At 47.6% G+C, this 13405-nt stretch overlaps 2 protein-coding genes across 3 annotated transcripts in view; one reads left to right on the plus strand and one right to left on the minus strand.

Annotated features, from left to right (window-relative positions):
• The window catches only part of LOC148143955 (uncharacterized), a 190299-nt gene that overhangs the window by 158497 nt on the left and 18397 nt on the right, over positions 1-13405 (plus strand). The gene's annotated exons all lie outside the window — the stretch shown is intronic.
• LOC148143957 (uncharacterized) lies at positions 1027-13216 on the minus strand. 2 transcript variants are annotated; one of them, XM_087974524.1, is made up of 3 exons: positions 13084-13216; positions 12690-12912; positions 2114-3581 (listed from the first exon to the last, which is right to left on the minus strand). In XM_087974524.1, exon 3 carries the CDS (start codon positions 3312-3314, stop codon positions 2400-2402), a length of 915 nt encoding a protein of 304 aa, XP_087830650.1. In that variant the 5' UTR covers positions 3315-3581; positions 12690-12912; positions 13084-13216; the 3' UTR covers positions 2114-2399. The 2 variants fall into 2 exon arrangements, with proteins under 2 accessions (XP_087830649.1, XP_087830650.1); XM_087974523.1 differs by lacking the exons at positions 12690-12912; positions 13084-13216 and adding an exon at positions 4558-4681 and having other exon boundaries at positions 1027-3581.

Below are 13405 nucleotides of genomic sequence, written 5' to 3' on the forward strand. Positions count from 1 at the left end.
CAAACCGACCGACTCCCACAGCTACCTGGACTACACCTCCTCCCACCCTGCCCCCTGTAAAACATCATTCCATTCTCCCAATTCCTTCGTCTCCGCCGCATCTGCTCCCAGGAGGGCCAGTTCCAGAAACGTACAACCCAGATGGCCTCCTTCTTCAAGGACCGCAATTTCCCCCCCCGACGTGGTCGACGATGCCCCCCACCGCATCTCTTCCACTTCCCGCTTCTCCGCCCTTGAGCCCCGTCCCTCCAACCGCCACCAGGACAGAACCTCACTGGTCCTCACCTACCACCTCACCAATCTCCATGTACAGCGCATCATCCGCCGTCATTTCCGCCACCTCCAAACGGACCTCACCACCAAGAATATATTTCCCTCCCCTCCCCTATCAGCATTCCGTAAAGACCACTCCCTCGTCAGATCCACACCCCCCACTAACCCAACCTCCACTCCCGGCACCTTCCCCTGCAACCGCAGGAGGTGCAAGACTTGTGCCCACACCTCCCCCACACCTCCCTCCAAGGCCCCAAAGGAAACTTCCATATCCGCCACAGATTCACCTGCACCTCCACACACATCATCTTTTGCATCCTCTGCACCCGATGTGGCCTCCTCTATATTGGGGAGACAGGCCGGCTACTTGCGGAGCGTTTCAGAGAACACTTCTGGGACACCCGGACCAACCAACCCAACCACCCTGTGGCTCAACACTTCAACTCCCCCTTCCACTCCACCAAGGATATGCAGGTCTTTGGACTCCTCCATCGCCAGACCACAACAACACGACGGTTGGAGGAAGAGCGCCTCATCTTCCGCCTAGGAACCCTCCAACCACAAGGGATGAACTCGGATTTCACCAGTTTCCTCATTTCCCCTCCCCCCACCTTGTCTCTGTCAAATCCATCGAACTCAGCACCGCCTTCCTAACCGGTAATCTTCTTCCTGACCTCTCCGCCCCCACCCCAGTCTAACCTATCACCCTCACCTTGACCTCTTTCCACCTATCGCATTTCCGACGCCCCTCCCCCAAGTCCCTCCTCCCTACCTTTTATCTTAGCCTGCTGGACAAACTTTCCTCATTCCTGAAGAAGGGCTTATGCCCGAAACGTCGATTCTCCTGTTCCCTGGATGCTGCCTGACCTGCTGCGCTTTTCCAGCAGCACATTTTCAGCTCTAACATGCTCACACACTCACAGACTTATACTCCATCACACTCACTTTACCAAGCATGCACACACTCTTACATGCATTCTCACACACAAACTCACATGCACACACACACAACTCTATGGAGTAAATTTGTATTGGCAGAATTATATTTGCAGATACTTTCAATTTTGCTCACAAAGCGCACAATCTACAGGCAGTCAATCCATGTAATATTTTATATATTCCTACTTTAAAAACAGAACTAGTCTGATTCAAGATCGGGATACTGACAGACTCGAACCTCACAACTTTAATGTATTGTGTGAGCTGAATGTCACTTTTTAAAAAATATATAAAACCATAAGTCATCTCAAGAGCATGACTTAGATGTTGTTCTTGGATTTACATATTAGTGAACCGAAACCTGCAACCCATTCTAAAAGGCATCAGTTGCATGACACTATGAATTTTGCTATAAGATTTGTGTCTTATGATCCTGCTCCACAGCTGTGGAAGGACCGGCACTCCGAAAGCTGAATAAACCTGTTGGATTATAACCTGGTCTTGTGTGATTTTTAACTTTATCCACCCCAGTCCAATACTGGCACTGCCACATCGTTTCTAGTGAACACAGCCCATACCTCCCAGTGCTGCCAGTAAACTTTACAATGCCAATGAAACAACACAGTACCTGCACTCCTGAAAAAAATACAATTTCTAATGATACCAGCTACCCATTCACCGCTCCACCCGATACACAACATTGAAAACTTAGTGCAGGAGGCTGAAAGAAATGAACAGCTTTAAAACAAAAAACCTCTTGGAGCTCAAAGCTTTCAATGAGAGTCTGAGCCCGCGGTAAGTTCAGGTAATCTTTATTGCGACCCAACTTTGTTAAAGCTTCAGATCCCTCCAGCAAAAAGGTGTAGAAAAAGTAGCTGCTTTTTAAACAGTTCAAAGTCAAAGCGCGCATACTTCTCACACCCCCTATCCTACCTCACTTTCTTTACTGTTGGTGATCACCAAGTTGTCCTTTGTAATTGGATCCTTGGTACAGCCATAACCTGGAGGAAGTATTGCCTCACTCAGCAATTTCACCCCACCCGAAAAACGGTTTCATCATCAGATTCTGAAATCCAGATTTCTGACCGAATTCCAATTCCATGATCTGCTGCGGCTGGATTCAAACTCAGGAGTCCCAGGAACTGGGTTGATAGTCCAGTCCCTAATGGCACTCGGTTGTTACTCCTTCAATCATCCTGCGATGGCACATGAACTCGTTGGTGCCTCCGCAGGTGGGAGGAGCGGATGAAGGCCTTCCCACACCCTGTGCAGCCGAAGGGCTTCTCCCCAGTGTGGATCCGCTGGTGGGCCTGGAGATTGGAGGAATCGCTGAACCCCTTCCTGCACTCAGGGCAGCTGAAGGGCCACTCTCCTGTGTGAACCCTCTGGTGTCTCAGCAGGATGGAGGAATTACTGAAGGCCTTCCCGCACTCTGTGCAGGGGAATGGCCTCTCCCCCATATGGATCCGCCGGTGGGTCAGCAGAGTGGTGGAACTGCTGAAGGCCTTCCTGCACTCGGGGCAGCTGAAGGGCTTCTCCCCAGTGTGGAGACGCTGGTGCTTCCACAAGTTGCTCACCTGACTAAATCTCTTCCCGCACTTGGGGCAGGTGAACGGCCTCTCCCCCGTGTGGACTCGCTGGTGAGTCAGCAGGTGGGAGGAATTGCTGAAGGCCTTCCCACACTCGGGGCAGCTGTAGGGCCTTTCCCTCGTGTGGACCCGCCAGTGGGTCAGCAGGTCAGAGGAATGTCTGAACGCCTTCTTGCACTCGGAGCAAGAAAACGGCCTCTCACCAGTGTGGAGTCGCCTGTGTGTCTGGAGGTTGAAGGAATTGCTGAAGCCTTTCCCGCACTCGGGACACGGGAACGGCCTCTCCCCTGTGTGGACCCGCTGGTGAGTCCGCAGGGCAGAGGCCTGGGTAAAGCCCTTCCCACATTCAGGGCAGCTGAAGGGCCTCTCTCTGGTGTGACTGCGCCGATGAGTTTCCAGGGCAGATGGGACATAGAAGCCTTTCCCGCAGTCACCACACTTCCATGGTTTCTCCACAGGGCGGCATTCCTCAGGTTTTTCCATGGCCGAAGCTTCAGCCGCACACAAACGCATGTAAAGCCCCTTCGCACCGTGATTTCCTCTTAACAGGCGGTATAGCTGTTACACGCTCCACACTCAGTGCACTGCAACAGTAGGTCTCTCATCCAGTCCCACTGATACTGTCAGACATTGACACCAAAGTGAGGACTGCTGACTCTGGAGAGTCACTGTCAAAAAGCACAGCACTTGAAAATTCACAGCACATCAAGTAGCATCCGAGGAGCAGGAGAGTTGACGTTACAGTTGATTTTGAAACTTCTGTCTTCAGATCTTCAAACGCTGTAAAAAGAGAATATAAAAGTCATCACTGTCAGTGCAGGGTAGAAATTCAGAAGAAGCAATTCTACATTCTGGAGAACATTCTTTTCTTTTATTATTCCACAAAATTGAAAGCGCCATCCCATTCTCTCTCCCCCCCCCCCCTCTGTTCTCACTCCACTTAAACTAATTCTCCTGAAGGTGCTGATTCAGGATCTTACAGGAGCAGAAAAGCAAAAACATCAAGACTTATCTCTCTGAAACTCCACCTGAAAGTTAATATCTTTCACGTCATTGGCATAATGCTGAGAGTGTGCAGGTCTGATTTGGAAAGCAAAATAAAGTGTGCCAATTCAAGATGAACCTGCAATGCATCATCTTGAGGAACAACCTCAAGAAATGGTTAATGTCCCCGGGAAGGGGAGCATAATGAGACACCAAGGTATTAATACCGACACCAGAGAGAGAAACTGAACAGACAGACGTGGCAAACGTTAGTGGAAAGCCAGAGTCCTAGAGATATACACACAGAAACAGACACAGGCACTTCAGTCAAACTCTTCTGTGCTGACCAGATAGCCTAAATTAATCTAGTCACATTTGCCAGCACGTGTTCCCTGGCCCTCTTAACCGTCCGTATAGATACATCCGTCCAAATGCCTTTTAAATGCAGTAATTGTACCAGCCTCCACTACTTTCTCTGGCAGGTCATTCCGTACACACATTCACACCCGCCCAAACCTCGTGAAATAGTTGCCTCCTTAGGTCTCTTTTAAATCTCCACGCCCGCTCCCCCGCCGCCCTCACCCTAAACCAATCACCCTCTAGTTCTGGACTCCCCCACCCCAAGGAAAAGACCATGTCTATTTACCCTATCCATGCTCCTTCTGATTTTATAAAAGTCTATAAGGTTACCCCTAAGATTCTGGCGCGGGCTGGGGAAACAGCCCCAACCTATCCTTCTGTCCCTCCTCACCCGGGCAATTAAGACACATACCTGAGTTTGCAGAGTCTGCGCCCTCCCTGGATTCACTCCAGTTGCTACCAGTGAACAGATTTTCTCCCTCTCAGATTGAAGAGTTGCCCAGCGAAAGGGTTTTACTCTGAACCGAGAAGAGCCACTTCCGCGTTGTGACGTCATCGATGGGTCGAGGCGGCGGAGGGAGAGACAGGAAGGGGAGGAGCGAGCAGCGGAGAGGGGCGGAGCGACGATCGGGGTCAGGGGCGGGGCGACTGGGTGGAGCGAGAGGCGGGTACAGACGCGGAGAGCGGCCGGGCCAGTGGGAGGAACAAGTGTCGAGCGACGCCCTACGAGACGGGGCATGACGAGACGAAGGGGCGGGGCGAACGGCGGCTCCGCACTGCCCTGCACAGTTTGCAAAAATCCTTTCCCTTCAGAGAATCCGCACAATGTCGAAGCAGGTCACCCGGCCCAATGAGACCACACCGACCCTCCGAAGGGTAACCCACCCACATCCATTCCCCTTTCCCCTCCTGCCCGATATTTACCCCCCGAATAGACCTCACCTGCACATACCTGGGCACTATGGGTAATTTAACATGGCGAATCCACCCTAATCTGCACATCCCTGGACCATGTGGGGCAATGTAGCATGGCCAATCCACCCTCACCCTTCACAGATTAACTACTCTCCGGGAAAAACAGCTCCTCCTCATCTCGACCTTAAATCTACTCCCCCTAATTTTATGGCCGAGTCTCATCCCCCAGCAGGAACTACTAGACAGGGCAGGGAGCTGGTGGGCGTGGGTCGGGATGGCATGCTCTTCAGAGGGGTTGAATGGCCTACTTCCACACTGTAGAGATTGAATGATTTACTGTAGTCGTGTTTGCCCCGGATCACAGCGCTCAGAACCTCCCACCTTCCACCAAATCAAAAGACAAGTCCCACCCTGCCCTCTCGTATGTGTGTTATCTGTCTGCTTCATCGTTTCCAGTGAATACGGCTCAGGAAACAATGGGGTATTGAAAACCGTAAGGTTTCTAATAATAACAGTGACTGATTCACTCCTTCTGATGTACAGCAGTGGAAATACAATGCTGGAGGCTGAAAGAAATGAGCAGTTTAAAAAAAGAACCCACCTAACCTTTCACTCAGCTCCCCACTCAGCACACTGTCCTTACTGCCGGTAAACCTTAAAGCACTTCATCCCCACAGTGCAATGAATTCCCACTTTCCATTAAAATTCTGGATATACTCATTCACTCAGTTGCTGTCCCACAAATTAAAGATTTCACTGTAACTTGTTCTGTGCAATGAACCAGAATTGATCAGGGACCTCGAAGTGAAGGAGCCATTGGGAAGTAGTGACCATAATACAATAAGCTTCAATCTGCAATTTGAGAAGGAGAGGGTACAATCGGAAGTGACAATATTTCTGTTGAATAAAGGGAACTATGGAGCTATGAGGGAGGAGCTGGCCAAAGTTCAATACCTTAGCAGGGATGACAGTGGAGGAACAATGGCAGATATTTCTGTGTGTAATGCAGAAGATGCAGGATCAGTTCTTTCCAAAAAGGAAGACAGATCCTAGGAGGAGGCATGGGTGGCCATGGCTGACGAGGGAAGTTAAGAAACATACAAAGTTAAAAGAGAAAAAGTATAACATAGCAAAGATAAGTGGGAAAATGGAGGACTGGGAAGCTTCTAATGAACAACAGAGGATAACTAAGAAGGAAATACACAGAGAGAAAATGAGGTACGAAGGTAAACTGGCCAAAAACATAAAGGAGGATAGTAAAAGCTTTTTTAGGTATGTGAAAGGCAAAAAAATAGTTAAGACTAAAATTGGACCCTTGAAGACAGAAACAGGGAAATATATTACGGGGAACAAAAAAATGGCAGAAGAATTGAATTAGTACTTCAGATCTGTGTTCACTGGGGAAGACACAAGCAGTCTCCCTGAGGTAACAGTGGCTGAAGGACTTGAACTTAAGGCAATTTATATTTGCCATAATTTGGTGGTGGAGAGACTGTTAGGTCTGAAGGTTGATAAGTCCCCGGGGCCTGATGGTCTACATCCCAGGGTTCTGAAGCAGGTGGCTCGAGAAATCGTGGATGCATTGGTGATTATTTTCCAGAGTTCGATAGATTCGGGATCAGTTCCTGCGGATTGGTGGGTGGCTAATGTTTTACCACTTTTTAAGAAAGGTGGGAGAGAGAAAGCAGGAAATTATAGACCAGTTAGTCTGACCTCAGTGATGGGAAAGATGCTGGAGTCTATTATAAAGGATGAAATTATGACACATCTGGATAGTAGTAACAGGATAGGTCAGAGTCAGCATGGATTTATGAAGGGGAAATCATGCTTGACTAACCTTCTGGAATTTTTTGAGGATGTAACTCTGAAGTTGAACGAGGGAGATCCAGTAGATGTAGTGTACCTGGACTTTCAAAAAGCTTTTGATAAAGTCCCACATAGGAGGTTAGTGAGCAAAATTAAGGCGCATGGTATTGGGGGCAAAGTACTAACTTGGATTGAAAGTTGCTTGGCTGATAGGAAACAAAGAGTCGTGATAAACGGTTCCATTTCGGAATGGCAGGTAGTGACCAGTGGGGTACTGCAGGGATCAGTGCTGGGACCGCAGCTTTTTACAATATATATTAATGATATAGAAGATGGTATTAGTAATAACATTAGCAAATTTGCTGATGATACTAAGCTGGGTGGCAGGATGAAATGTGAGGGGGATGTTAGGAGATTACAGGGTGACCTGAACAGGTGAGGTGAGTGGTCAAATGCATGGCAGATGCAGTTTAATGTGGATAAATGTATGGTTATCCACTTTGGTGGCAAGAACAGGAAGGCATATTACTACCTAAATGGAATCAATTTAGGTAAAGGGACAGTACAAAGAGATCTGGGTGTTCTTGTACACCAGTCAATGAAGGTAAGCATGCAGGTACAGCAGGTAGTGAAGAAGGCTAATAGCATGCTGGCCTTTATAACAAGAGGGATTAAGGATAGAAGCAAAGAGGTTCTTCTGCAGCTGAACAGGGCCCTGGTGAGACCACACCTGGAGTATTGTGTGCAGTTCTGGTCTCCAAATTTGAGGAAAGATATTCTGGCTATTGAGGGAGTGCAGCGTAGGTTCACGAGGTCAATTCCTGGAATGGCGGGACTACCTTACGCTGAGAGACTGGAACGACTGGGCTTGTATACCCTTGAGTTTAGAAGACGGAGAGGGGATCTGATTGAGACATATAAGATTATGAAAGGATTGGACACTCTGGAGGCAGGAAACATGTTTCCGCTGATGGGCGAGTGCCGAACCAGAGGACACAACTTAAAAATACGGGAGAGACCATTTAGGACAGAGATGAGGAGAAACTTCTTCACCCAGAGAATGGTGGCTGTGTGGAATCCGCTGCCCCAGAGGACAGTGGAGGCCCAGTCTCTGGATTCATTTAAGAAAGAGTTGGATAGAGCTCTCAAGGATAGTGGAATCAAGGGTTATGGAGATAAGGCAGGAACAGGATACTGATTAAGGATGATCAGCCATGATTATATTGAATGTTGGTGCAGGCTCGAAGGGCAGAATGGCCTACTCCTGCACCTATTGTCTATTGCTCTCAGTAAGGGCAAAACATCTTTGAAAGCTGTTCTGAAAGTGCTCTGACTCTTCTGCTTTCAGCAAAGCTGATTAGAGTTATAAAGCATGGAAACAGACCCTTCGGCCCAGCTTGTCATGCCAACCAAATATCCTAAATTAACCTAGTCGCATTTGGCCCATATCCCTCTAAATCCTTCCTATTCATGTACCTATCCAGATGCCTTTTAAATGTTGTCATTATCTGGTAGTTTGTTACACACATGCACCATCCTCTGCATGAAAACCTTGCCGGTCACATCCCTTTTAAATCATTCCCCTCTCACCTCAAACATATGCCCTCTAGTTTTGGACTCCCCTACCCTGGGAAAAAGTGCTTGGGTATTTACCCTATCCATGCCCCTCGTAAACATCTATAAGATCACCCCCATAGCCTCCAATTCTCCAGGGAAAATATCCCTGGCCTCTTCAGCCTCTCACTGTAGGTCACAAGCATGGCAAGAGCCTTGTAAATCTTCTCCAACCATGTCCAAAGTTTCACAACCTCTCATTTCTCTAAATTAAACTCCATCTGCCACTCCTTGGCCCATTGGCCCACCTGAACAATTCTAATTTATAATGAACTCTCTTTCCTCTCTTATTCCCGAGAAGCTGAAAATCTCCATCCCACATACTCTCTTTCCATTTGCCGAACCTAATCCCTGTTGTACCTCATCCTGAAGGGTCTGCTTCATGCTGACTAACAGGCCCACAATCAGGAGCGATCTAATTGAAACACACAAAATACTGAATGGCCTGAACACAGTGGACGTTGGGAAGATGTTTCTGTTGGTAGGAGAGACTCTGACCCGAGGGCACAGCCTCAGAGTAAAGAGAAGGCCTTTTAGAACATAGATAAACATAAAACTCTTCAGCCAGATAGTGGTGAATCTATGGAATTCATTGCCCCAGAAGGTTGCAGAGGCTAGGTCACTGAGTACATTTAAGACTGAGACATATGTTCTTGAGTACCAAGGGGATCGAGGGTTATGGAGAGAAAGCAAGAGAATGGGACTAAGAAACCTATGAGTCACAATTGAATGGTATGAGCAGACTTGATGGGCTGAATGGCCTACTTTCTGCTCCTATGTCTTATAGTCTTTTGCTGTCCTGGACACAGTAAGAGAACTGGGAACAGAAGTCGGCCATTTGGTCTTTGGAGCCTGCACCAGCATTGAACAGATCATAACTGGATATGAATCTAACTACATCTAAGTGGATAGGCTGGGACTTTTTCACTGGAGCACAGCAGGTTGCGAGGTGACCATATAGAGGTTTATAAAATCATGAAAGATATAGATGAAGTGAACGGCGGGTTTTCTTTCTCTGGGGTGGTTTCAAGATTGGGGAGCAAAATTTGACGGTGAGTGGAGAAAGATTTTAAAAAGACATGAAGGGCACCAGTTTTTTAAAAAAAACACAGAGCGTGGTTTGTGTGTGGAATAAATGTCCAGAGGAAGGATGCAGGAAACGTAACAACGTTTCAAAGAAATTTGGACAAGTACATGAATAGGAAATGTTTGGAGGGATATGGGCCAAACACAGGCAGCTGGGACTAATTTAGTTTGAGAACATAGTCAGCATGGACGAGTTGGACTGAAACTGTTCTAAAACCATTTCCTTGCCTTCCCCCATAAACATCCACTTCTTTGTTGTTCAAAAATCAGACGAACTCAGCCTTGAATACATTCAATGACCCCCTAACTGCAGGAAGAAATCCCCACTTCTGAATTCAATTCGTCTTGTTAACATACCACTTGCCTTGCTGATTGCTTGCTGCATCTGTCTGACAACTGGTACTGACTGGTGTGGAAGGACGCTGAGCCCCCTTTGTACATTCACACATCATTCCTGATGAAGGGCTCATGCCCAAAACATCAGCTCTCCTACTCCTTGGATACTGCCTGACCTGCTGTGCTTTTCCAGTGCCACACTTTTCGACTCTGATCTCCAGCATCTGCAGTCCTCACTTGCTCCACATCCCAATACATCACCATTTAAACAATACACCTCCTTTCTGCTTTTTTTTTTCACAGCAGAGACTATAATTTTACATTGTGGTACTGCATTTGCCATGTGTTTGCCAATTGTGAACTTCTCTACATCGGGGAGACTTGGGGAACAGTTCACCGAGCATCGTACCTGGGCCCGCAGAGGCTGACCGGACCTCCCGGTCACCAGCCATTTTAATTCCCCTTCCCACTCCCTTTTTGACATAACTATCTTTGGCCTCTTCCCTTTCCACAATGAATCAAACTGCAAATTGGAGGAACAACATCCCATCTTCCGCCCGGGCTGCGTAGAGTTGGGAGGACTCAACATTGGGGAACTCAATTTCAAATAAGCTCCCTATCTTTCTAGCTCCTCCTCCTCCCTGCCACATTCCTCTCATTGATGGGGGCTCTAGGGTGGGGCTTGGAAGAACAGAAAGAGAATGGACGGAGGCTGGAGAGAATAGAGAGAGAATGGACAGGGGCTGGGTGGAGCTGTGGAGAACAGAGAGAGAGAGAATGGACAGGGGAGCAGAGGGTGAGGGAGAGGAGAAGGACTTGGGGGGGAGAGAAAGGCCTGCGGGGCTGAGCGTGGGGGACCCAGAGAATGGGGAGGAAGGGTCTGAGAGGGAGAATGTGGGAGTAGAGTGTTGGGGGGGGGCAGAAGATAGAATGGTGTGGGGTGCAGAATGTGAGGGGAGACAGAGAATGGACGGGGACAGAGGGTGGGTGGAGACAGAGAATGAGTGGCAAGGAGAGGGTGGGGGCAGTGGAAGAATGGCCAGCAGAGAATTGGTGGAGAGAGAGAATAGACAGGGAACAGAGAGATGGAGAGTGGAGGGTGAGGGGAGAGAGGGAGGATGGATGGGTGGGCAGAGGGTGGGGAGAGGGAAATGGACATGGGGCACTGTGGGTGTCAAGGTGGGAATGGACAGGAGGCGCTGTGGATGGACAGGGGATGCTGAGGGTGGTGGGGAACAGAGAAGAGGTGCTGTGGGTAGCAAGAAAGGAATAAGTGACCTCAAGGACAATTTTTTTTATGCAGAGGGTGGTGTGTGTGTGGAACAAGCTGCCAGGGAAGTGGTGGAGATGGGTACAATTACAATATTTAAAAGGCATCTGGGAGGGATATGGGCCAAAGGCTGGAATTTGGGACTGGGTCAGCTTGGGACATCTGGTCAGCATGGATGAGTTGAACCAAAGGATCTGTTTCCGTGCAGTGTGTCTCTAGATGTCTATAACTCTGTGATTGAAACCAGACCTTTTTACTGATAATCTTCCTGCTTGACTTTTGTAGCGCACCCAGTTTCAGGAGATTTGTGGTGAGTACAAGTGGCACATGTCTCCTATCATGGGAATTCTGGAAAATATAAAGGGGCTGTTAAAAGTACTTCAACTTTGGGAACACTGGGTCTTGTGGAAGCAGGGCATTTGACAAACCTTTTCAGAGACATTTTCTCCAACTGGTGGACTATAGACAGTTTTCCCACGGAATATTACACAGATATTAAGAATGTTACCTTCTGTAAAACATTTTCCTGAAAAATGCAGAAGAATTCAATTTGCTAACATGAAACAAATGTTGGAGAGAAAGGAAACTGCCAAGATCAAAAGGTTGATGAATGTCAACATTTATCAGATTGTTTCGAGAACAGAAAAACCTGCACTGGAGACACCCTGAAGAGGGTTGTCTCATACCTATTCCTTCAATTAGTTTTATATGTCTTAATTGTTAAGTCATGCCTAGCACATGGAAAGATGGCTATGATTTGTGGAGGTCAGTCATCTCGACTTCAGGACAACTCTGCAGGAGTTCATAGGCCAAACCATCTTCATCAATGACCTTCCTCCATCATAAGTTCAGAAGTGGAGATGTCGCAATAATTGCAGATGTTCAGCACTATAAACAACTCCTCACAAACTGAAGCAGTTCAGTTTGAAATGCTTCAAGATCTTAACCATATCCAATGGGCTGATGAGTGGCAAGTGACATGAATGCCATGCAAATGTCACAGAATGACTCATCCCCAAAAGAGATCATTTGACCACTGACCTGTGATATCAACAGTGTTACTGTCACTAAATACCCCACGATCAACATCCTTGGGGTTAACCATTGAACAGAAACTCAACTAGATGAACCATATATACACAGTGGCTCCAAGAGCAGGTCAGAGGCCAGAAATACTGTAGTGAGTAACTCACCTCCTGACTCTCCAAACCCTGTTCCAATTCTACAAGCCACAAGTCAGCAGTGTAATGGAATACTCCCCACTAGCTTGGATGGGGTTGCAGCTTCAACTGTATTTGAAACGCTTCATATCATCCAGGTCAATGTTGCCAGCTTGATTGGTACATATCCACTGTTCAGAAGCAGTAGTGTGTAGTATCTACAAGATGCACTGCAAAAATTTACCAAAGCACCTTACAAATTGCCTTTCAAACTAACAACCACTTCCATCTAGAAGGACCAGGAAAACAGATACATGGGAACACAACCTCTTGCAAGTACCCCTCCAAGCCACTCACCATCTTCACTTGGAAATGTTCCTTCCGTGTCACTGGTCCAAATCCTGGAATTCCTTCCCTCAAGACGTTGTGGGTCACCGTACAGGATGTGGACTGCAACGGTTCAAGAAGACAGCTCACCACCACATTCTCAAGGAGAACCAAATGCTGGCCAGCCAGTGACGCCCATGTACCAGAAGTAGATTTTAATAAATTATTGAAACAGAGTGTTGGAATCTGCAAACTAAAGGAAATCAACATTAAGAAGGGTCAGATGGAGTGCATTGATTCGGTGCTTATTTTAGAGCAGATAAAAAGCGATTATACTGACACTGAATTGGAACTAGAGTTTAGAGTTAAACACCTGTAGTGTTCCACTCAATGTATAAATCTAAAATCGATGAATAATTTACACCTGGAAAAGTGCAGCAGGTCAGGCAGCATCGAAGGAGCAGGAGAATCGACGTTTCGCGCATGAGTCCTTCTTCATTATCTTCATTAACACGTGAATAGGACAGTTCAGAAGGCATATGGGATACTGGATTTCATGACATTAATGGCGCCTTCAATTCCCACGATCCCATGCGATCGAGAAACCTCTCTATGGGCCCCTGGCAGTGCGCATGCGTGCGGCGAGGCAAAGTTACTGAGTGCGGGAGAGAAATGGCGCCGGCGGCTGAAGGAACAAGAACAGGAGCCGCTGGAAAAGCTGAGCAGGTCCGGCAGCTCGTGTCGGG

Source organism: Chiloscyllium plagiosum, unplaced genomic scaffold (genome assembly GCF_037043375.1).
Source record: "Chiloscyllium plagiosum isolate Xiang-an unplaced genomic scaffold, Cpla_swu_hap1 HiC_scaffold_27, whole genome shotgun sequence".
Lineage (NCBI taxonomy): Eukaryota > Metazoa > Chordata > Chondrichthyes > Orectolobiformes > Hemiscylliidae > Chiloscyllium > Chiloscyllium plagiosum.

Bases quoted from the DNA above. Each gene is read 5' to 3' on its own strand.
- LOC148143957 (XM_087974523.1), bottom strand. From the start codon at position 3,314: ATGCGTTTGTGTGCGGCTGAAGCTTCGGCCATGGAAAAACCTGAGGAA.